At 42.1% G+C, this 24933-nt stretch overlaps 2 protein-coding genes across 6 annotated transcripts; both read right to left on the reverse strand.

The window, feature by feature from the left end:
• Window positions 1–1356: 1356 nt before the first annotated feature.
• Window positions 1357–6272, reverse strand: LOC139552561 (mannose-P-dolichol utilization defect 1 protein-like). 3 transcript variants are annotated; one of them, XM_071364394.1, is made up of 7 exons: window positions 6050–6272; window positions 5667–5732; window positions 5353–5485; window positions 5135–5220; window positions 4753–4871; window positions 2283–2393; window positions 1357–2021 (listed from the first exon to the last, which is right to left on the reverse strand). In XM_071364394.1, the coding sequence occupies exons 1-7, from the start codon at window positions 6162–6164 to the stop codon at window positions 1899–1901; spliced, it is 753 nt and encodes a 250-aa protein (XP_071220495.1). In that variant the 5' UTR covers window positions 6165–6272; the 3' UTR covers window positions 1357–1898. The 3 variants fall into 3 exon arrangements, with proteins under 3 accessions (XP_071220495.1, XP_071220497.1, XP_071220496.1); XM_071364396.1 differs by having other exon boundaries at window positions 4753–4803; window positions 5135–5186; window positions 6050–6259; XM_071364395.1 differs by lacking the exon at window positions 5667–5732 and having other exon boundaries at window positions 6050–6258.
• Window positions 6273–6973: 701 nt separating this feature from the next.
• On the reverse strand, window positions 6974–19379 carry LOC139552560 (steroid hormone receptor ERR1-like). Of its 3 annotated transcripts, XM_071364392.1 has the most exons (9): window positions 18883–19379; window positions 18716–18774; window positions 16417–16540; window positions 12506–12889; window positions 12215–12331; window positions 11888–12001; window positions 11502–11669; window positions 11002–11271; window positions 6974–10413 (listed from the first exon to the last, which is right to left on the reverse strand). In XM_071364392.1, the coding sequence occupies exons 4-9, from the start codon at window positions 12882–12884 to the stop codon at window positions 10160–10162; spliced, it is 1302 nt and encodes a 433-aa protein (XP_071220493.1). In that variant the 5' UTR covers window positions 12885–12889; window positions 16417–16540; window positions 18716–18774; window positions 18883–19379; the 3' UTR covers window positions 6974–10159. The 3 variants fall into 3 exon arrangements, with proteins under 3 accessions (XP_071220493.1, XP_071220492.1, XP_071220494.1); XM_071364391.1 differs by lacking the exon at window positions 18716–18774; XM_071364393.1 differs by lacking the exons at window positions 16417–16540; window positions 18716–18774; window positions 18883–19379 and adding an exon at window positions 15815–16029.
• Window positions 19380–24933: the final 5554 nt, after the last annotated feature.

Here is a 24933-nt window from a genome sequence, read left to right on the forward strand (position 1 = left end):
TTGGACATGATTTGGAAAGGCAAACACCTGTCTATATAAGGTCCCACAGTTGACAGTGAATGTCAGAGCAAAAACCAAGCCATGAGGTAGAAGGAATTGTCTGTAGAGCTGCGAGAACGGATTGTGCCGAGGTACAGATCTGGGGAAGGGTACCAAAAAATGTCTGCAGCATTGAAGGTCTCCAAGAACACGGTGGCCTCCATCATTCTTAAATGGAAGGAGTTTGGAACCAACATTTTCTCAACAAAATTTCACTTAGGGCCCACATCAGGCTAGGGCTGGCTCTGACTGCGTGTATGGATGTGGGTAGCAGACGCACATCCACTGTAGCCCCTCATGAGTTCAGATTCCCCCCCACCCCTGCCCTAACTGAACAAAACGTGGACAAGTATTGGACACGCAGATCCTTAGATCAGAGCTGTGAAGGGTTGGGCCGTACAACGGAACATCAAAAAGCAGGACAAAGGCATAGAAACCCTGCCACACGTATCGATGCGTCAGGGAATTTGGAGATGCATAAGCTTGTACAGGTAGATAAGAACAGAACACATTGGGCCTCAAGCAGATATGAGCCAGTCCAGATATGAAGCTTAACTTCAAGTGAAGGTGAAAAAAATAATCCACAGCCTTCCACACAAACAAATAAGATCATTACATGCTGCACCCACACAGTGAGACTACCTTTCTCATTAAGGATGCACCAATTGTGCCTTTAAGGCAGTGTCATTTGGTAAAATATTGTTTACCTAATTTTAACATTGTTTAACTGCATAAAAAAACATGTTTTTCCCATCTCAAGAGGTTAATTAAAAAAAAATACTATTGTAAAGTGCCAATGAAGTACCAGATAAAGTAACAGAGTTGACTGTAACAGAGTTGATGTTTTCATCTTAAGCGATAAATCCCCCTTGTGACAGGAGGAATGAAAGCTTGTTGTGTGCAACAGGGGAGGGGCAATAGAATGCAAGTTTCACAAAAATGTTTTAATTGTTCAAACATGTCATGCCCATCTATGAGTAACAGGGTTGACGTGTTGTGCTCTAATTCGTTTTTTTATACCATAAAACACACAAAAAATGGTCAGAGTAGAACCAGTTCACCTATATTTACACAGATTTCACTATTATATGTCCAATGTTACTTTTGAAACAATTTTAAAAGGAATAGTTTCAATAGTTTATGATTAAAACAAGATTTAAGTTTGTGTTAACAGGGTTGACCTTAAAATGAGGAACAGATTAATAATAATCTTCAGACATTACTGTCAAAGCAACAAAATAACTACTGCTTTGGAATGATCTTAAGAGAAATGTAGGGGTTGAGTAGAATAAAATCCTCCTTAAAGTCAGAAAAACATGCACTTTAGCAAGTCTTTATTCTTTAAACTGATTTCTTGTATAATAAAACCAGACATATTCAAATGTAATATTGGTGCACAATTTATACTTAAAATATCAAAGGGACTCAAAAGGCATTCTATTTGTGGAACGAGCCTGCTGTATGACAATATATTCAAAAGTTTTATTAATAACAAAATTGAACAAATTCAATAACCCAATCCCCATATATGAGCCAATGGAGAAGCAAAAATGTATCTGTAAAAGACACAATAAGAAGGGAAGATATTACACTTCTGCAGCAGCTTTCCTCAAGATAGGCATGAGAACCACAGTACACTTTGGTCTCCGAGCAACAACGCAATTACTGGAAGTACAAATATATATACCATTTATATAGTAATATAGTTTATAGAGCATTACATTTTATTATGTGACCTGAAATTTAACAAACTTTGCCATACTACACACACACACACACAATAGAATGATTGAAATAACCTAGAAAATGTATCCCATTTACTATAACAGCGGGTCCTTGGATTGAGTTGTGGTTGACCACTACTCTGTCTTGTCTTTAGTACGGCTATTCCTGTAACAAACCACCTGGGTCAGGAGCAGGCAGCTGAGACAGGCAGCCACTACATGGGTCACAGTAGAGACAGAGCTCCAGTCTCCAGTTTCCTACAGAGAGGGATAAGGCCAGGGGAGGAGGGATGAGAGGGGGATAAGGCCAGGGGAGGAGGGATGAGAGGGGGATAAGGCCAGGGGAGGAGGGATGAGAGGGGGATAAGGGAGGAAAGGTATGAGAGGGGAATAATGTAGGAGAAGGATGAGGAACAGAGGAGTGACAAGGGAAAAGAGATTGTAGAAGTCAAATGAGACGGCAGGGTAGAATGCAAAGAGGCATTGAAAGGGAATGTAAAGGTACAGAATTTTTTATACCTGTAGAGAGGTGAAGATAAGAGCCAGGGAGCCAGTGAAGACCAGGAACACAGACAGAGCTGACAGCTGGCCCGTGTTGCCATGGTAGTAGTTAGTCCCTGCCTGGATCACCTGGACAAACATCCAACATAAAACAATCAACAGTCAGTCTGTACAAGTCAATATAGGCAAATGTTTATTATGACCTAACATAAGCAGTTCTCTTTTCTCTCGATTGACAAAGACCTAAATGATAGCAGCAGACTAATCCAATGTTGTACTTCTCCTGCTGAAGTTTGAGATAAGCATGCTTATCTCATCGGCCAGAGGGGTACACAAAAAGCAAGATCAATGACTTAGCCAGCGAACTATTCTGAAATAATGTTTTTTCTGAAAGATGAGCATAAAATGGACACGGTCTAATTGACTCAACAACCAAAAACGCATATCTAAGCGTTGCTTTCTTAAATGGACCAGAAAATCAACCTTTGTTTATCAGTTAGCTGGCTAACTCATTAATCCTGCTTTGTAGTATACCCCTCTGCTCCTATAGACGGGTTGACTGACAGCGGCACGGAAATTAACGGCCAGGTAGCTAGCAACAATGACAAGAAGCTGCCTAGTGATCTCTGGCCTCCCAACAAGCTGCCCACTTGACCCCATCCCCTCCTCCATCTCTGGAGACCTTCTCCCATTCCTCACTTCCCTCATCACTGACCGCGTTCCAACTGACTTCAAGATGGCCAGAGTCGCTCCTCTCCTTAAGAATCCAATACTCGACACCTCTGACGTCAAACTACAGACCTGTATCCCTTCTTTATTTTCTTTCTAAAACACTTGAGCGTGCCGTCTCTGACCAATTCTCTCGTTATCTCTCTCAGAACAATCTTCTTGACTAACCAGTCAGGCTTCAAGACGAGTCACTTAACCGAGACAGCTCTTCTCTGTGTCACAGAGGCTCTGCCAAAGCTGACTCTCTCTCCTCTGTTCTCATCCTCCTAGATCTATCCGCTGCATTCGACACTGTGAACCATCAGATCCTCCTCTCCACCCTCTCAGGGTTAGGCATCTCAGGCTCTGCACACTCCTGGATTGCATTCCTACCTGACAGGTCGCTCCTACCAGCTGTCTTGGAGAGGATCTGTGTCTGCTCTCACTACTGGTGTCCCCCAGGGCTCGGTTCTAGGCCCTTACGTTTCCTTTTACACCAAGTCACTCAGCTCGGTCATATCCTCAAATGGTCTCTCCTATAAATAACTGCTATGCGGATGACACTCAACTACTCTTCTCCTTCCCCCCTTCTGACACCCAGGTGGAGACACATATCTCTGTGTACCTGGCATATATCTCAGCTTGGATGTCGGCTCACCACCTCAAGCTCGAAAAAACTGAGATGCTCTTCCTCCCGGGGATGGCCTGCCCGCTCCAAGACCTCTCCATCACGGTTGACAACTCCACGGTGTCCCCCTCCCAGAGTGCAAAGAACCTTGGCGTGACGCTGGACAACACCCTATCATTCTCTGCACACATCAAAGCAGTGACTTGATCCTGCAGGTTCATGCTCTACAACATCTGTAGAGTACGACCTTTCCTCACACAGGAAGCGGTGCAGGTCCTAATCCAGGCACTTGTCATCTCCCGTCTAGACTCCTGCAATCTGTTGGCTGGGCTTCCCACTTGTGCAATCAAACCCCTGTAACTTATCCTGAATGCCGCAGCGTGCCTGGTGTTCAACCTTCCTAAGTACTCCCCGCTCCTCTGCACATTCCACCGGCTTCCAGACGAAGCAAACATTATCTTCAAGACCCTGGTGCTTGCCTACGGAGCAGCAAGAGGAACAGCATTACCGTCAAGCTATGCCAAAACCTACATCCCATCCGAGCACTCCGTTCCGCAACCTCTGGTCTCTTGGCCCTCCCACCCCTTCGGGAGGGCAGATCCCACTCAAAGCTCTTCTCTGTCCTGGCACCCCAATGGTGGAACAAGCTTCCCCCTAAAGTCAGGACAATGGAGTCCCTGCCCATCTTTCGAAAACGTCTGAAACCCTAACTCGTTGAAAAGTATCTTAAATAACTATCACAGTGCCCCCGACACCCATTAAGATGAAATGTAAAAATAATCGTAGGTGGCTTTTTTCAGCTCTTTGTATCTTGTTATTGAGACCATGTCTTGTTTTGAGGTGTTTTGACTGATGTCATGTCTATGCTAATATGGCTAGCTAACCAACAACTGTAACTATGTATTTGAGACCTGTGCTCATTGTGCAAATGTATTCGTTTTCAATAAACATTGAGACAAATGATAGTTTACATGCTGTCAACAGTTTAACCAACCCAGTCTGTTTTGCTCCATAGTTTCACAAGCGTCAGTTTTGTTGCTAAACAACCAACACGTCTACACCATCTGCTGACTGTACCTTAACTGCTATAAGCCTTGCAGTTGATTACATTTCCATGCAAATTGAAAATAAAAGTATTGTATGGTATCATACCCGGCTAGCAACAACAGCCAGCATGCTGGAGGCCTGCATCGCAGGGATGACCTGTTCAGGGACCAGACGAGAGGTCAGGAGCAACATAACACCACCGTAGGCCAAGAGGAATACTATACCTGCAGGAAACAAGGACAGTTATGACACAGCCCTGGTACAGAACATACACTCATATTCCTGTGAACTGTTGAACTACTTTGTCATAACATTGCCTAATTTGCTAATTTTACCAATGGGATGGTGACTTACCAAACAGTAGCTAATCAACGTGTTAAAAACATTTAATCTCGCCACTATTGTGAGTATTGATGTAAAAGGATTCTATAGGCACGGACTCAGGCACATTGGAAGCACAAGTATACACAGAGAGGAGTGGTCAAACCTTTGAGGGTGTTACCACTGTAGTGTTGGATGAGGAAGCCCATGGCCAAACCCTGCATAAACATGAACAGTCTCTCTGACCAAGCTCTGTACAGACAGACACACAAATGTTGTCAATAACAGGCTTTGTCCAATTCACTGGTTTGCGCTCATCACTGGATTAGTGTAAATCACTTTTGTTAAAAAGGAGTGTGTAATAAAAATATGAATTGATCATACTCAAGGGGAACGTTGTTGGTGATGCAGTAGACCACAGGACCTGTGATGGCATAGACCTGCAGTAGGACAGACCACCAGCTGATCCCCGATGCACTCCTGGCCCTCAGTACCTTCCACAGCTGAGGGAGCTGCGCTGTTTGGCAGACCGACAGGTGGAGGAGAGGAAGGGCATATGAGAGAGGGGGAAAAGCAAAAAGGCATAGCAACAGACAAAGAGATATTTAGATATAGAACCTCTGCGTAACAGAGGTTTCCCGATTATTAATCCTTGCATAATGTGTGAGAGCAGTCGAAGACAGAGAGAGGTTTCTCACCCATCACAGTCCCAAGAATGATCCACACTCCCACAGTTTTGCTCAGAACTATCTTCCAGCATGGCACTATTATTACCCAAAAAAAGTATTGTCAGACCACCTAAACCAGTATGAAGCTGTGAACCAAATTTCCATATGAACATCTGGGGTGGAGGACTTGTTAAAATACTAGAAACTATCTACTGTAGGCTTTACAAGACCTTCGGCAAGGCTTATAGAAACACTGTATACAAAAGGTGCTGAAACATTGTAAAACTTTAACAATCACGCATGCAACAACTTCCTCAGCTTTACTCTACGTAAGCATCTCTAAATAACAAATCTGAAATGAGTATCACGTCAGCAGCACATCTTTTCCGGACCAACAGGACAGTGAACCTCACCGTGGAGAAAGTTTAAGTCGACAAAAAAGTAGTTGTAACATTTCTCTGGCAAAAAGTATGTGAGTAGAAACTCTTTAGTTGGAGACAGCAATTCCTCCAACTCCGACGTGTCCATCGTTCTACAATTGTGTGCCCTTGGAAAGTTTTCCCACTGATTTTAGGGAAACATGCAGTTCCCCAAAGAGCCTTCCCAAACATCCTTGCCAAGTATAATGCGGAACTAATGTCATTAAAGCGCTGCAAACGGGAAGCAAAAGCTGTTGCACTTTTTCCAGTGTCCAATGAGAAGACAGTTTTAGCAAGATCCTCTCTGATCCAACCAATCAAAACCGAGAGACCAGAGCACATCTTTAGGTTCCATTGGTGTCAATGACGGAGGCAAGAGTTTGGCAGATAATGTGCTGTTTTTATTTAATTTAAAAAAAATTAGCTGAAGAGGGTTAATGTCATCTTCCACAGATGACCCAGGTTCAAGCCCATTGACCATATAGATAATGTGCCTCCTTCTGTAAATGGTGGACTGAGCTATAGCCCTAGGTCATAGAGATCACTGTGCATGAGGCTATGCAGGATACATGTCTAAAGTGTTGATGGTAAACTGTTAGTATGGGAGATAGTTCTAAATACAAAAAGTTCACAAACTGACTAATGTCTTTCAAATTGGGGTTCTTAATGAAATCTGATATGATATTGTACCTCTGCACAGGGGTACATGTTTGCTGAGAATCTGCATTATGCAGTTATGTCCATAGACTTACATATTATAACTAATGTAATAGGATATCTTTGGTTATATCTGACCGATGAACCTTTGGTGAGCAGGACAGGAAATATTGTTTAACATGATTGGGAAACAAGACAGCAGCAGACAGACAAACATTCTAACAAACAGTTCATGACAGAAGACGTACGAGACCAATGATATGTGATGGTGTCTGCTAATTTATTACAAAACACAAAGCACCTACAATATTTATATCGACCCCTTGTTTCCTGCAGTGTAGCATTTGTCTTCACAGTGATTTAATTATGAACATTTTGTTTAGACAGTCACATCAAATTAACCATTGTAGCTTACTGAAAAACAATACAAACACAGACATTCACAGCCATTAGACTTAAACCCACACAAAAAAATTAAACGAGTATCAACAAACATCAGCAAATTGAGTGAAAAATAGAATTTAATATTTTAAATACAGTATTTTTTTAAATACAAATATTGATTAGAATTTTTCCATATTATAAGCTTTAGTACTACTATTAATTATTTTTATTACTGTTGATGTTTAATTTACATTACGTGACTATACAAGGAAATGTGAAACTGAGTTTTGGTAATTTCTTGTATTGCTCATTTACGTCAATGTACACAAACATACTAACAACTAGCAATGACTTTACATCCTCTACATTGTGATAGTCTAAATCCCCCCCACCAACCGTACCTATATATGACAGACAAAGTGGCATTACATATTTCGTATCTCTATGAAAACACTACCTTTGTATTATTATATTAGAGTTAATATTGACACAAACATTAACTTTATTAAACTGTACACATTTTTTTTTTTATTCAGTCTTTGAGAAACAAAATACAAAAATTATGATAGAACACATAACAAATCAGACAGCAAGATATAGTACAGAGTTGAAACAATTGTCGCCTGGTGTTACTTTTTAATTTAAAAACCTGAATTACAATAATGGAGCCACAAATGGTCATCAAACGCAAACATCCACGAAGAAACATCCACAGCCACGAAGAACAGAACTAAATCTCGAACATTTGTTTGGGAGTTTCCAGACTGCAAAATCTCCTCTCACAACTAGGTGGGGTAATTGAGAGGAGAGTATGTTAATTCAACATGGTTGAATTAACATACATGGGTTTTCTTCAATGCATTATCAGAAGAAAAAATCTATTTCAGTAATGAATTTGAAACACATAACATTCACAATGGATTGCCTTATTCAGGTATTTCAGTACCAAACTTTCAGAGTTTAACAGTCTTATTTTAGTACCAAACTTTCCAAGCTTAACAATCTAAACTCAAGATTAAAATCCTGTAGAAAAAAACAGATACTCAAGTATGAATTTCAATTAACAGTGGCAATTAGTTGAATCTATCCCATCATTCATGTCAGGGACTACCACATTTACTGGATTCAGCTCTCATGGGCTTTTTTGCCATGCGCTAAAGTTCTCAACAGTGAAAATACACAGTCATAACTTATTTATAGTAATACAGCACCCAACATGTATGGTTTAGAGTCTACATCATACATGTTGGGTGCTGTATTACTAGAAATGTTATGACATTGTAGACTGAATTAGCATTTTGCTGCTCTGATTGATTTACAATCAAATTCTTCCTCAACAAGTGGCCAAAAGACCAACAGTCCAGGCCCTTTACATTTTGCAATTTCTGGTAGCTTACAGACACTGTAGCTTACAGAAACTGTAAGAGCTCTGAATAGATACATGTATATCACCAATCAAGCCCATAAAACAGAGTAAACAGACAAATAGAAACTATGAGAAGGATTAAAAGGAGGGTCTCAGTCAGAGTGGCTGTAGATTCCCATATGAGGCTGAATGTGTTGCATTTCATGTTGCTCTAAACCCCATTTGGGCACTATTAGGCTTGCAGTTCAAAGGTCATACACAGTACGAAGACCTCCAGGTCAAAACAACAGAAGTCCCTTTCTTCAGTCTTTCAGCGGCTGCAAGAGGAGAAGCAAACTGTTCCGCTGAAACGACACCTCATATATATATATATATATATATAAAAAACTGTTTAAATTCCTAATTTTAGCCCCAAACCGATTTGATCACTAATAATGGCAGTCAGTTAATCAAACTAATGGTTTTAAACAGCACATTCCATCTGAATCAGAGGGGTTGGAGAGGACCAGTGAAGAGATCTGGAGAATCAAGCATCCAATGAAAACATGCTCAGGAGCCATTGTAGTTCCCCTCTGACCCAATCTTCTTTATTCACTCTGTTATGGCCAGGCTGACCAAGAAAGTAGAACAGTTGCTTTTTCCCCTGATCTTGCCGCTTCAGTGTGGTGCCAACACTGCAAAATGACAGCGCACCTTCTCTCTCTCACATACACTCACACAAAGGCTTGCGCATAATTCATTTTTTTGTATGCCTATTGGGACTACTTACAGTATAAATAAAATCAAACAACTTCCAAGTACAGCGACACTTCAACACTTTGTTGACAATCATCATATTCCCTTTTCTTGGACTAATAACCATTTGCACAGCCTTTTATAAGCTGTTTTTCCACACCCACCCTGCCACCTAGGCCTATACGTATAGCCAGTCATTGCCTAACCAGTTACCACTATTATTTTATTTTGTCTGCAACTTTTTTGTATGTAAAGTATTGTATTGCTTTAAAAAATATTGCAAGTAATTCCTATGAGTAAATTGTAAGACTGTGCGTCTGTGTATGTAGACTAACCTACTACTCTTATGGGTGCATGTTGGTCTGACCCTATACTGCAGCCTTTGTAAATGGTTGTTTCTTTGCCTGGTATTTTAGTATGGCTTTTGTGTGGAGGGAGATATTGCATTTTTCACAATCAAGACTCAGCCACAAGGTTACAGTCTGGTCTTAGATATCTAACTGCAGTCCTTCAGTAGTTTCTGATGTGAAGCTTACCCACTGGGCACACACACTGGTGTAAATTACATTGAACCAACATGGAATAGACATTGAATTGACGTCTGTGCCCAGTGCTACAAATGAAAAAGCTTAGTGATACTGGAAATCTAATATGATTCTGACAATCAAACTGACTATGTCTTGGACTCTTTCAATGAAGTTTGGCAGTCAGGTATTAAGGAGTTAAACTCCACCATCAACCTCCACTGAGGGCATCTACAACATGTATACATGTTTTCTCCATTTTTTGAACACCATTTTGAATCTCTGAAGAGGCCAGAGATTATCTCCACATTCTTCATGGTCAAAATCTAAGACAAACCTCTCCGTTCACAGCAGCCAGCCATTCACTCTGCAGATTGCCCGTCTCTCATCGTGCCCTTGCATCCGCTCTCCTTGGCTTCTCCTCATCCTCCCTTCTCTCTAGGGCGAGTCCATCATGGCTTCCAGCATCTCTAGGAAGAGTTTGTGCATGGGCACGCCGCCTCGGGTCTTGATGCTGTAGAAGGTGGTGAGGGCGCGACCAGCTGTCTGGCGGAGGAGGGGGAGGGTGAGGAGGAGGCGCCCCACCCGCTGGGGGTCCTCGGGATGTCGCTGGCACTCCATCTCCAACAGGGTCTGGTGGAGGAGGTCCCTCAGCTTCTGCACCGCCTCCATGTCCTCTATGTACACAGAGTCTGGCACGGGAGAGGGGGAGCATGGTCAGACTGTATATCAGTGGGGGAAGAGGGCGTTTGGTGTTTTTTTCTAAATGATTTATTTTATCTTTTGGAGAGATGGTTTTGTAAGATTGTGTTTGTCAGAGAATGTGGATGATTAAGGAACAGAACACACCAGTCCAGACTAATGACCATCTTTGTATTTGCATAACAAATAGTGCCTTTGTGGGTTAAGCAGACCGTGGGGGTGAATCTTCTGTTTACAGTAATTGTCTGTCAGTCCCTCAGGGCTGAAGTTATTTTCATCAACAATCTCCTCAAAAATGGAGACTATGACACAGATCTTTACTAATCTGTCTTCTCTGATTTCTTGAGTTGTATTTTCTTTTAAATAAACAGTTGGACATAAACTGTTGCTTAACGAAACTGAAAGTGGAATAGTGCTTCAAATAAAGCATGTCGTCATATTAGCAACTAATTGTACATATGGAGGGTTCGGTATTTCAGTCTCACCTACTGCTTTCATCACATTTTCATGTTGTGACACTCCACATAATTCTGATTGTAAAGGTATTCTAGGATTATACTTTTGTATAGCTAGTTTACCGGAGTTGGTGAGTGCGATGGCTTTGAGCATGACAAACTCCTCCCGGTCCAGCTGCAGGGAGCGGAAGCGTCGGGCCAGCTGGCTGATGGCTGCGTTGAGCTCTGTCAGTCCAGCCACGCGGGACATCTCCTCGTCAAGGACAAAGTCCTCAGCGAACACTACCTCATCCTCACAGCCCAGGGAGCGGAAGGCCACACCCAGCACCAGCACCTCCAACCATACGGACTGCAGCACCGACATCTGGTCTGCCAGCGACAGCGACAGGAAGCCTACAGGGGGGGACAGGGTAGACTGACTGATCAATCACTAGGCAAAAAGCTGATACAACGAGACAGCATTCTAGTCCCTGATCATGGCATAGTGAACCACTGCAGGGCTACTGATAAGAGTTGAGGGCTAGTTCCGACTAACTTATTTCACCTTACTTTCCATACTTTCCGCCATTCTCTTCCCATGCCGATCTCCCTCCCCACCAATCCCTCTTCCCTGCCCCCCTTACCGGGGATGTGTTTGGCCCAGCCGATGATGACGACCAGTTCGCGGTCGGCGAGGTCACAGAGGGTGGTGAGTGTGCGCTGAGCCGTATCAGGCTGCAGGGGGTCAGGCATGGCAAACAGTTTCTCTGGCTCTGCCACCAGGAGGTGGGACACGATGATGTTGGAGGAGCCTGGGTCACGCACACAAACAGAAAGCAAAGGTCATGGCACAACTGATGTTACATTTACCATAAAACAAAGAACAAAGGCACTATGTTAATCTAAACTCATCCTTATGTGGAAAGAGTTCCATGATGTTACAGAAATGAAGGGTCTCTGGAAAAACAGACTGCACAGTTAAGAGTGTTTCTTAACAAACTCTGAAAATGTCTCCTGAACAATCTCCTACCTTTTTCCCCTTCCTTCCTAAGCGGTAGAGGGGTACTCTGGTAGGTCGCATTCTCCACCTCTGGACGCCTTTTATACTTCTGTCTCCCTCCTCTGACCCGGTCCAGACGGACTCCTGCAACACACAACACCACGATAATGAATAGAAAGTGATAAGGAGAGTGAGAGAGAGAAAAAGAGACAAACAAACTCCCTTTGTTTGGGGAAGTATGGAGATTAAAAAAAGGCAGATCTTAATCAAATAACTACTTTCCACACTGCATCAAACAGTGTCTCCAGACCAGACCAGTCCAGACCACCAGTTAAGGGCTCTGGGTCATACACTCACCCTCTTTCAGCATGCCTACTTTAAGGCACTTGGTGAAGCGGCACGCCTGGCAAGCCTTTCTGCGCCTCTTGGTGATCTCACATTCGTTTGACGCCGGACAGCTATATTCAATGTTACCTTAGGTAAGGCAAGGAGGTGGAAAGAAGGACAGAGAGAAGGAGAATAAACAAACAATAGCGATATGAGACTTCTGTCAAAGTTATCAAGGTCTATCCCATTTCATTCATTATACTGGATTGCAAAAACGCACAAGACACACACTCAACTTCACCCACACACACACATCCTTACCCTGGATGGTTCTCTTGAAGAAGGCCTTGCAGGCTTCACACGAGGCTACACCGTAGTGGTAGCCAGATCCTACATCTCCACACACTAAACACAGTCTCTTGGGAAGTGTGCTCAGGGCATACTTGCACCGCCCTCCTCCGCTACCTGTGGATCCCTCCTCCGCCCCATCACCACCCTCCTCCTTGAAGTGGCACCGCAGGGCCGGTGTGTACAGAGGGGGTGAGTAGCGCCCAACCCCGTCTCCTCTTGTCCCACCTCCACCACTCTGGGAGGAGTCTGAGGAGGCTCCCCCTGGGCTGGCCCGGCCTCCTCCACCTCCCTCTGGACTGCTGGGCTCTGCCTTGATGTACAGGTCTGACCGACGCTCCCTTGAAGACATGATCACTGCAGACAGAGGGGAGAAAGATAGGGGGTGTGAGACAGAGGTATCAGACTGTCACACATCCATTTCTGAGTCACCTTTTCATTACATGTTAGTATCAATACACCCCTCCAGACAACCAGGACCATCATCAATCCTAAGGAGACAACATAAAAATAATCAAAGCTGTTCCCTCAATGCTGAATTATATTACTCGCTTGACATCTGACAAGTCACGGCGAAGACACCTTTGGGTTGACTGACAAGCATCAACAGAGAGCTGCAAAGACTGAACATAATACACACTGCAATATGCCTCCTTTTCCCTTATTAAAAGCAAAAACAAACTGTAGGCTTTCACAGTGTTGGATTCGAGGTTAAACTTGGAACACTGTTATACTCAGAAGTATAGGAACATTAGTTACAAAAGAGACATGAGGGGTGCCATAACGAAGCTTGGGAGGGGCTGAGCGCAGGGAAAACAATCGCATGTGACAGTACTGATAAGGGGAGAAACCGTTGAAGGCTTATATCACTTAGTTCCCTGCTTAGCAAGAATTATGCAATGTTTAGCGATAATGAGGAGACTCCACCCAAAGTGGGGTATGAATACCACCACGGGGGAAGCCATGCCTTTGTCTGAATTACAACTGATCTGGACTCTTTGGTTTGATAAAAAATCATGATGAATCCTGCCGACAACGCCAACTGTTAGGTTCTAATTTTCAGAGTAAATAACTCACGGACACTAGAAAAGCTTAACCAAGTTGAATTCTTCCCAAAGGGTCGATTCAGCTGTAATTCAGACAAAGACATGGCTTCCCCCGTGGTGGTATTCATACCCCACTTTGGGTGGAGTCTCCTCCTTATCGCTAAACATTGCATCATTCTTGCTAGGCGATGGGAGGAAAAACAACGACAGTTACATATCGTAATATTAATTTGGACAATATTACATTGGAGTCAAAGTATGTTAGCTAGAGCTGGTTGGCTGCATCTGCGGCAAAACTCTGGTATTTTTCCTAATTTAGCTTGTTCTCCATCTTCTTTTTAAATAGTGAGCCAACATGTTTTCAACACCTTTATTTCAATGACTGATCAAAACTAATGTTCTCATGCTCTCATGCTCTCAGCAGTAGACATATTTGGAACATGAAATCGCAATATTGAATCGCAATAAATATAGAATCGTGGAAATCGCAATACATATCGTATCGGCACCTAAGTATTGTGATATCGTATCGTGGGGTCCCTGGCGATTCCCAGCCCTACTGCAGTGTGGGTACCTATTGCCTCATAAATATGCAACAACTAGTAGCCTATAAGACAAATGGCTGCACACCAGCAGAGAATAATTTGACATAACAATAATGGGATATTTTGAATTACGAGAGAGAGAGAAATAGGCGAGCGAGATGGAGACAGAGAAGGGGAAGGGAGAGCGTGTTCAAGCATGCATGCGTGTGAGAGTACCTTATGTACTGTATTTGAGTGCTAAAATGCTAAGGGATGTGAGAGAGACCATAATCCCAGCTCCAACCTACTCTGACCTCTCCAGATTAGGGTCATTAATCCAGAGCAGAGTAGCAGCAATCCCTTAACCCCATAAGGAATCCCAGTAAGGAGATGGACGACACTCCCAACACTCTCCATTATGACGCACTGAACCTACAAACAGCATTAGAGACAGTTGTGCATGGCCGATTATCACTCAATCATCTGAACAACTGAAGAAAGAGAACACTTTCAAAATGCAATGCAAAAATGTTACTTAAAGAGATTCTGGGATTGTGACAGCACACAGCACACAGACAGGGATTGTGTAAAACGGGGATCCTGTCTCTGAACTCTACACTGTAGGCCACTGGTCCTACCCTTCTCCTCCTTTCCACAGATCAGCAGGAGGTGTTGCAATGTGGGCCAATGTACTTTGGTTGGTCCAGTGGCCAAATGCTTCTCACACACCATTCACTATGGCCTGTAATCTTTACGCCTTTACGTAACACGTCAACTATGACATTACTACCCTGGCCCCAACCCCACCTCTCTACTATTTGTAACAGGAGTTACAGTCCAACTGCAAAGGAGGGAGAGACACAGGCACAGATGCTTTCTAGTAAAATATATCCATGCCAAGAATTTCACACCCTGTTCTAGCTCCCATCTTTGGCATAGGTGACCATTTATTATTTGTGAAGCTATTCAATAATTACAATGTTCTGATAATGATGATCCCACCCGGTAAATAATACTCTCATGACTTTTAAGAAATTAACATATTCAAGAGTGATAAAATGAAGTGGTAAAACAGAGATTTCAATTATCTGACAATGATCTGACAAATGCTGAGGTCTTCACGCCTATTTGTCAGAATGAGCCTTCACAATATAATCTGTCACCCTCGCTGAACTCAAAGAGACAACCGGAAGAAGCCCCCGCAATATTCAATAAAATGTGCAGTGCATGTGAGTTAGCTAGCTAGCTGTGTTAGCAGCTATGCATTTACTAACTATTTTTTTGTGTACTTTAATTCGGGCAAAGCCATTCGTGGGACGGTGAGAGGCAGGTTGGTCAGGTAAAGGAAAAGGTGTAGATAATAAGAAAAGGAATGCCACGTCCCTATTATTTTTCCTGACTTTATAAGGAATTTAGCTAGCTAGCTAACGTTAGACAGTATCACAGTTAGCCGTTATAGCAAGTGAAGTTCCATGTGTGGCGTTTGCACATTCTTACATATAATGAGCTAGCCTTCCAGCTAATATTCCCTATCTAGATCTGTGTTGGATGTTCAGTTATCTAGCTGAATTTAAAACGTATATTTAGATAACTAGCTAGGTAATCCCAAATTGAAGTCCTAAAGAAAATATACTAGTAACGTTACTATAGCTAGCTAACGTTAGCAATCAATGTGTATTGTTGGCTTTCCTCATCAGGTGACATTAACTTACCTCTAGCCAGCTAGCTATCTCCCTCAATGTAGCTTTAGTTCCCCAAGTATTTGCTTTCCCTCGGCGATATTATCACGCAGGTTTGTGTTGTTGAGGCTACACAACGTAGCTAACATGTTATAACGCGTCTAAAACGTGTCATGATCCTCAAACGTGTCGAAATCGAATGTTGGTTTTCAGACAGGAGGAGATGGGAAGTCTGATGCATAATAGGAAGTAGTCAACGTAATAGTCATTCAATGAAAGACTGAGACAAGGGTGACTGTCTACCCCAGCCTACTACAGTATGCCTTAGTAGCATAGCTAAAAGTCTTTATAAAAAGCAAACACATCATAAATAACAACTTTAATTTGACAAATAATGGCAACTTTTTGATCTGTGAAATCATTAAACTCTTCAAACTTTTATCAAGCATATCCTCCACAGGCTGAGTGTATGTAGTCCTACACTTTGTCAGTGCTTAAAGTCAATCAGTTTGACCATATCTTAAAATAGTTTCAGCAAACTTCACAACCACATTAATAGATCAGATCACTATTGAACATCCATAATTACTGGTGGTTAAGATTTGATTGAAAGATATAGAAGACAAAGCAATTACCTGTGTTGCTGTGCTGCAGTAAAGCCGTATTCGTCTCCTCTCCTGGTAAACCCACTCACTTTTTATTTTATTGGTTTAGAATTGTGGCTATGGTCTGGGTAGAACAGTCTGATTATCAGGAAACCTAAGAGGGAAGACAAAACATTTCTGATTTCTTCTCAGGTCATGTATTTTTATGTGCATGTTCAAGATTATGTCATAGGACAGGGACAAAACACATTTCATCTTGGTCTCCCAATTGTTACTTTATCTAAATCTTAACCCCTCCCCACACACACATACATGTGTACATACAGTATGTACAGTACACCAAACATAATGGTTGCTTTAACCAACATAAGCCCGAAGATGTTGATATATTGTCTTGTTATAAGGCTCAATCATATTTTAAGCACTCTGTCTAAGGTTTTCAAGCTTATTGGGGTATGGAAATGTATAGCCAACAAAACGTGTGTGTGTGTGTGTGAGAGAGAGAGATTTACAGAGATTTGTCAAGGCTTTGTAAAACTACTAAACTACTCCCTATCTCTAAACCAAATTGCATCAAATGACTGAGTGACTGTCTATCATACACTGTGTCCTGTTATTTTCATCAACACCATTTGGTAGAAATTGCTGACAGAGGGGGAAACCATTTCTTTGTCTTTCTCACAGGCACAATTTAGATCATTGCAGTCACTTTTCTCATTCCCACACAAGCACACATACACACGTTTCTGCACACTACACCCAACCACCCCTCCCCCAACTCTCCCTCTGTGACACATTCCAAAGGTCAAAGTCACAGGAAAGCTTGAAGGACAGATAGAGTAACTGCAATTCGGCCTCACTCAGACACAAGCACACAGAAAATGTTTAAGTTGGATGAATGTTTTAAGAATGGGGGACAAAAGGAAGAAATGTTAGGGGATAAGATGACTAATTGGTATGTTATAGGGGGGAAGTGAAAATAATCTCTGATTTGCATGCCTATGTATAAAATAGTGCATAATTATTCATATACATTTTCCTATTTTAGGTTGAAAATACAGCACCATAACTATTGTTCACATGCATCACAAATAGTTTAACCTGAAGTGAAGCTCAAAAACTGACAGACAAATGAGAGTCTAAAACTGTTTCTAGATAGTGTCATCTTTTTACTAACACAAGTTCTGCACGATGATAGGCACCATCTTCTACAACATCTAGCACATTATAAAAAAAGGCTTTGAATGACCATCATGATGAGCTCGGTGCCAAGAAAATCTATCTTGACAATTGACACTTCAAACTCAACAGTAACAGCATCAACAAAAGACCCAATTCTGTCTACTTCCTTTGTCTGATACCAGTATTTGTTTTTAGTTAACTATCTCTGTAAATGTTCCTTATCTCAGGTTAAGAACTGTTAGAGCACAATTGGTGTTTCTGTGTAAAGAACTGAGGATATCTAAAGTTTAATTTGAAAGCTTTGCATGCAGCACTGTGGAGAGACAGTGAGAGCAGCAGAGGTGACCTTGCCAACTGATCTCAGACCGGTGAAAGGTTAATTGCAAAACTGGATTATGGCTTCTTAAGATCAGGAATCTCAATCCTGCTCCTGGAGGGTCATAGTTCGCACAGGTTATTCCCTTGGGAGACTATTCACCTGCATTCTGATGATGAAATGTACTATCTGAACAGCAGTTGAGAAACTGGACTGTGTGAGTGTTTAAACTGAGTTCATAAAGCATAAAAGTCTCTTTAAATTATGGTTGTCACTCAGTATGCCATCAAAGACTATTGGTCAGGCCTTTACCTGGAGAGATAAGAGTGGCAAGTAGCCTAGCGGTTAAACACTTTTGGCCAGTAACTGGAAGGTTGCTGGTTTGAATCTCTGAGCCGACTACATCAAAAATCTGTTGATGTGCCCTTGAGCAATACACTTAACCCTAATTGCTCCTGTAAATCACTCTGAATGAGTGTCTGTCTGCTAAATGGTAAATATATATATGTACAATGTATGACTTAACTGTGGTAGCCAAAGTCCAGAAACAAGAACTAGTCCACTGCAGACCAAATGCTACAGTAAGGATAATTTATTTGGTTCTATTTCATACCAATCTGTTTGGATTAATAAATGCCTGCAATCTGTTTGGATTAATAAAAGCCTATATGAAAATGTGTAGGTAACTACATTGCGCTGATGAGTGAGGGTAAAGCTATAGCTTGATGTAGGTTAGAGGGGATTGACCTAACTCTTTGGGTCAGTCATGATGTCCCAGTGACACAACACACATGCCAAAGCATTCAGTATTTTATTATTACAGCAACTCACCATTACAATTATCGTTCGTGCGTCCCCCTTCAATAACGTGGTCATGCAAAGTTAATCAGCTGCAGAATAGAGAGGAACCGCGCGTGCAAATGATTCAGACGGAATACAGACTACAATAGGCCTATATTTTGACAGATTTACAATGTTTACCATTATCAAGCACTTACTTGTATTTGTGTGAACATCGCAGGAAAGAGGTCTCAAACCAGGCAGTACTGTAGCTACGGAAGCCACAGAGAACTCCACTACAAGCCACGGTTATACTCACCGGGTTTTCGACATTGCCACAAGAGTGGATGCAGCTCGTGGCCAAAATAATAGCCTATAACATTTACTTATGTTTAAATTGTAGGATCTGAGTTGCGATCAGTCGTCGTAGCGCAAATTCCTTCTAAAATGATTGCTTGAAAATAGAAACTGCTGCGACAATGTATCAAGGGACACAGCGTCGAAAAACTGATTGCCGCTGATAAAAAATGGTCAACCAAATGTGGTATTTAATCCATAGGCTATTCTCTTATCAGGCCTGGTCCTGCATATTGATGTTACTGGAGGTTGTAGATTATCCTCGCTGCTACAACTGAGGTTTTAGTTACGTATAGCCTATCCCTTGTCCATTCTCCTCCCTCTCTCAATTTGCGTCTGCGGTGTCTCCGTTACGTCCGTGCGCGCCCTCCAATCCAGCCTCGTTCCATCAGCGTCATCTGCGTTGCAACAATGAAAAAATGACCTACTGTAGTCTAGCGTCTGCCTGTAGCCTCACTGTTTTAGATTTTATACATCGCATATAGAAAAAAAAACCTGTCGTGATCATTACCTATGGTATGTAGATCATGCTCACTACCAACATACAGAAAGCGCAGTAAGAGTGCCTGGTTTATTATTGCATCGAATAGGCTATGTGCTGCCTCTAAACTCCAATGCCAATCAGTAATATGCCATAATTCGTTTTACAGGTTCATGGATTTCAATAATTTACAGTAGACCCAGCCTATTATAAATAGTTGGACCAATAATAGGTGATCTTTATTACATTTTTTATTTTACCAGGAAGGCCAATTAAGTTAGGCCTACTAACTTCCATAAAGGCTGCTTTTTGGATTGCTTATGCAGTTTGATAATTTGTTGGTCTAGGCCTAGCCTACTTCATTTCAGAAACAGCTATATGATTATGCAATCCAAATTTGATTATGCAATCCAAATAGCTTCACAATAGAAATTCTGCACTATTTCCTAGTCCTGTCATACCTGAGTTCCTAATTAACAATAACCAGTTAATTATGGGCCAATTTGCAAAATACATTCTATTCGTACATGTCTGTAATGCGATGGAATTCATGTCCCCCAATGGATCAAACGACACCATAGTAAACATAGCTTTAGATGGCATGGAAAATGTTTGCAACCGAGCTCAGTCGACTCGGTCTTGTGACTCTGACCCGGCTCACTGCGCTACGTAGGCAACACTCGTCAGCTGGTACGCGGAGTTTTGGATCGATGCCAAGGAAGTGGGGGTCAGTGGACGACTGCAACGAGATGAGAAGAGGAAAAACCGAAGTCTAGAATCCGCTTGTTAACTTGACTATAACAGCTGGCATCGATAGAGGAAGGGAGAGGGGTGCGCATGCAGTGCTATGGAGAGGAGCTCGTGCAATGCTATAGCAGTCATGGAAAAGAGCCGACAACCCATTTCCCCTGTCCGCGGAAAATTCATTTTAAAACACAGAACAGTTGGCAACTGGAATTATCTAAGTAGTATATTTGTTAAAATAGCTTAGCATGAGGAAGACCACATGCGGTAGTCTCCTATAATAGAAATATGTTCCAGTAAATATTCTTTAATCAAACCCATCAATCATAAAATAATTAGCTTATAATAATGTATTGTATGTTCATGTGTTAGACCTATGATGTCTGAGAATATTTTCAGAGACTGCAGAGAGATTGGAGACTGATGGCAGTGTTCCCGGTGTCATTGAGAAAAACATCGACCTTGAATTGAAGGTCATACACGGATTCCGCATGCGCTGCATTTCAAACGGTTTGCATGTTGCTGCAGTCAGCCTCCACACCAGCTCCACACGCATTATCCCCTATTGCAAAAACGGCGTTTCACATACACTATATTCTGGGCTTTTGGTAGGTTTAGGAGCTTGAAGTGAATGTTTTTATTTATTATTGTTAATTAAGTTGTTAGAGCGTAAGATGCCTTGCCCAGTCCTTTAAACACTCTTCTTTTGAGGAGTCACGTGAAGCATTGTACGACTTTAGAATAGGTATGGACGAATGTGCTGTATGTCAAAGGAGGCCATGGCCTGGGATGGTGGCATGCTGACAGGTCATATGACCAGAGACAGGTGTAAACAACAGACACACAGGCACTAAAACAAGCAACCACACAGATAATGCTTTGTATAGTGAAAAGTGTATGCCGACTATAGCTTCCACAAAGCTAGGCTACTCTCTTTGTGATCCAGTTGTTGTGCATAGGTGTATCTTACTACTGTAGCCCACTCATCTAATTGTTTTGCATACTTTTAATGAGATGGCTTGGCTATGTCAAGCAGTTTATTGAATTATGCTTTTTCATCCTGGCGTTGTGGGTCTGCTGCCAAATGGTTGCAGAGACAGATATAAAGGGAGTTAATTATTTAGGGTGTCCTCAGCCTGTTCTTGTCCATCTAAGGTTAAAGTAACCAAGAGTGAACTGAACAAATGGGGAAAAGGGACATTGTCGAAATGGGAGAAGGGGTGAAAGAGAGACCCTCAGTGATATAAAAAGTAAGCCTTGTCATGTCAGGAAATGTTCCACCAGACAGCCGAACATTACATTCTAGGACTCCCATTCTTCCGTGGCATTGCATCTCTGAAGACCGACACCCTCTATAGTAGACAACCCTATCCTGTCTGAATGGAGAAAGCATACTGGTATCTTAATTTTACTCATCCAATAGCCAAACACACATAACTGTTAGGCCGCATGGCATGTCACATGACGTGTTAGTTATTACTGGGTCATTGTGGAATAGGACACCTGTCACCTGTCAGCATTGGTTTTGAGTGGCAATATTTTAGCATACATAAATGGTATAGATTTAGAAAGAGGACAGACATATTTGATCAATATACATTTATTTTTTAGCTTTTTAATGTCAGGGGAATCTGAATTGTCGCATTTCATTAGTTGTTGTATTGTAGCGCTCTCTAGTGGTGTCTTTATTACATTGCCAATTACAGTATCTGCCTGCCTGTCTGTGGTGACGTCTGCGTTCGTGTCCTCGAGCACAAGGTCACAGAGTCAACTGGGCATGCAGGCTTGATGGTTTATCAGAGCCATAGGTGCAGGCGACAGCCGATTGACTGATATACAAATCACCTTGCGTCATAAATAACGACTCATTATTATTTGTAGATGAGTCAGTCAGTCACAATTTACCTATACAGTGCTTGACTTGGACTGAAATAGCTGCCAGTACTCATTTTGGGTGCCGGTAGGCCTACTGTTTATATTTAGGTGCAGGAGCACCATAATTCTTTTGAGCTAATATTCTATAAGAGGAACAGGAGCTCAAGCAGAAGAACATTTGAGGTGCTGGTACTCAGCTCTAGTGAGCTCCTGTCCAAGTCAAGCACTGGATATATCACAGTTTGATGCTCTCAAACTCGCCTGCACTGCAATGTAGAATAAGCTCATTGAGATCCTATTGAATTACTAGAGAGGCTATGTCATGACCCCTCAAAGTTCCAGAATGGTATGAAAATAGCAACCATAGATGCGGTAAAGGAGTGTAGACCGTTCGATTGACCAGATTGGAGCACATTCCACACATCTGATCTAAAAATATTGGATATTCATCAAATCCATCATGATTGATGTATTGTAACAGGCCCACAATGTGGTTACTAAAGTCTGATTTGGATAGATTTGGCTGTACAAGTTGTCCCTTTTCAGGTTTAGAAGTGACTGCTAAATGCAAAGTCCTGTTCATGTAAGATGGTTAGTATACAGAACTCGGTGGTGGTAATCAGTTGCTTTTTACTGTAATGCAGTTGATTGGGAAAGGTGATAGTCAGTTAGACAACTGAATGCATTCAACCTAAATCCTTCTTCCGCATTTAAGCTCTGAATCAGAGAGGTGTGGGGGGCTGCCTTAATCAACATCATTGGCACAGTTGTTGTTAACTGCCTTGCTCAAGGGCACAACGGCCAATTTTTCCACCTAGCCGGCTCAGGGATTCTAGCAACCTTTCAGTTACTGGCCCAACGCTCTTAACCACTAGGCTACCTGCCACCCCAGAGGACGATGAACATGTGTTGGGGTTGACATCTATACAAGCATTATACTCAGCTTTTTACCGCAACATGTGAAATACACATATGAACAATAGCCTAAATGTAGGCACATTTTTCTGGAGGGCAATGAGGAGACTCAGGAACTTTCCCCCACGGCCCTTTCTCCCACGCGATTCCATGACAATTCCTTTGTTTTGGTCGAGTTTGATTAACCTCTACCTTATCTAAATGGCTGACCTATGATACCGTCATCCGGTGCATAGGAACAGGTGTGTGAGACTGTCAGAGACCCACATAGGGAGGGGCTACCAGTCAGGCTTATGCTTTTTATCATCACTTTGGGTCAACATGCCTTTTAGCAGAGGGATTACTGCAGCAACCTCACCCAGTATGTCAGATTACATGGTTATGGGATCAAAACTCTTTTCTATATATGTTAAACAATGTAATACAATAAACTATAATTTAACTATAGTAAACTAACTATTATCTGCAGTTTATTATTTACTATTTATAAACAACTGTATACTCTTTATAAATGGTACCTTTGAGGAATCTACTTTGAAGAATCTAAAATATATTTAGATTTGTTTAACACTTTTTTGGTCACGACATGATTCCATATGTGTTTTTTGATGTCTTCACTATTATTCTACAATGTAGAAAATAAAGAAAACCCTTGAATGAGTAGGTGTCCAAACTTTTGACGTGTACTGTATATATTTTTTGTACTTTTACCCCTTTTTTTCTCCCCAATTTGGTGTTACAGCCTTGTCCCATTGCTGCAACTCCCATATGGACTCGGGAGAGGCAAAGGTCGAGAGCCATGCCTCCTCCGAAACACAACCCTGCCAAGCCGCACTGCTTCTTGCCACACTGCTCGCTTAACCCGGAAGCCAGCTGCACCAATACAATACAATTGGCAATCGAAGTCAGCTTGCAGGCACCCCGCCCACCACAAGGAGTGGCTAGAGCATGATGGGACAAGGACATCCCGACCGGTCAAACCCTCCCCTAACCCGAACAACGCTGTGCGCTGCCTCAAGGGTCTCCCAGTCATGGCTGGCTGTGACACAGCTTGGGATCGAACCTGGGTCTGTAGTGATGCCTTAGACCGCTGCGCCACTCAGGAGGCCCTAAATGGTACGTTAATGTAAAGTGTTAGCCTACTGTTAAAAGCAGGGGTTTATTTAGTGACAGAACATCCACAATGGACTCCCTCGCTGAAAACTGAAGCATTTGGACCATTAGGGCTCTATTCAATCTGTATCGCTGAAGTGTTACAGAGAGCACGCTAGAAATGTAAAGGTCATGTCCTATTGAGCCGACATCTGCAGCGTTTACCATGAATGCAGTCTCTGCTAACACAGGAACATTGCCTTTAAATTTCAATCATGCTGTAATGCTGAATTTTAGCAGTACGGAATGAATAGAGCCCTTAATCAGTCTGCTTTACAATACAGATTTATGTTAAATTCAAAGAATCCTTGTAATATATACAGCACTTAATTAATTTTCTAATGGATTCTATAAATTCACTCTTCTTTGAGTGATATTTTAATGTCTTAGTATGGGAGCTTTGCCAACTCCGTACTCCCATATGTCCAGCTTGACTTATACATTGTAGATGCCTAGGCCTACTATCTGTAATCAGATGAAGATTAATTAGAGCTAAGATTATTCATGAAAAACATAGCTATCACAACTCTACCTGCCCTTGTAGATGTATCCTGAGTCAGTGACTGAATGGATGGGCGAGGTTACTGTACTAATCCCTCTTCTAAAATACTTGTTTTAGGCTCCTCGTGTTGACATATGGCCTAAGCCCACTGGTGGTCCCTCCCTGTGTGGCTGTATAAAAACTTTGCTCTGTCTCATTCACACACCTGCTTCCACCTTGAGCATCTCCACTCGCTAATGGAGC

This window comes from Salvelinus alpinus, chromosome 24, assembly GCF_045679555.1.
Source record: "Salvelinus alpinus chromosome 24, SLU_Salpinus.1, whole genome shotgun sequence".
NCBI classification, from domain to species: Eukaryota; Metazoa; Chordata; class Actinopteri; order Salmoniformes; family Salmonidae; genus Salvelinus; species Salvelinus alpinus.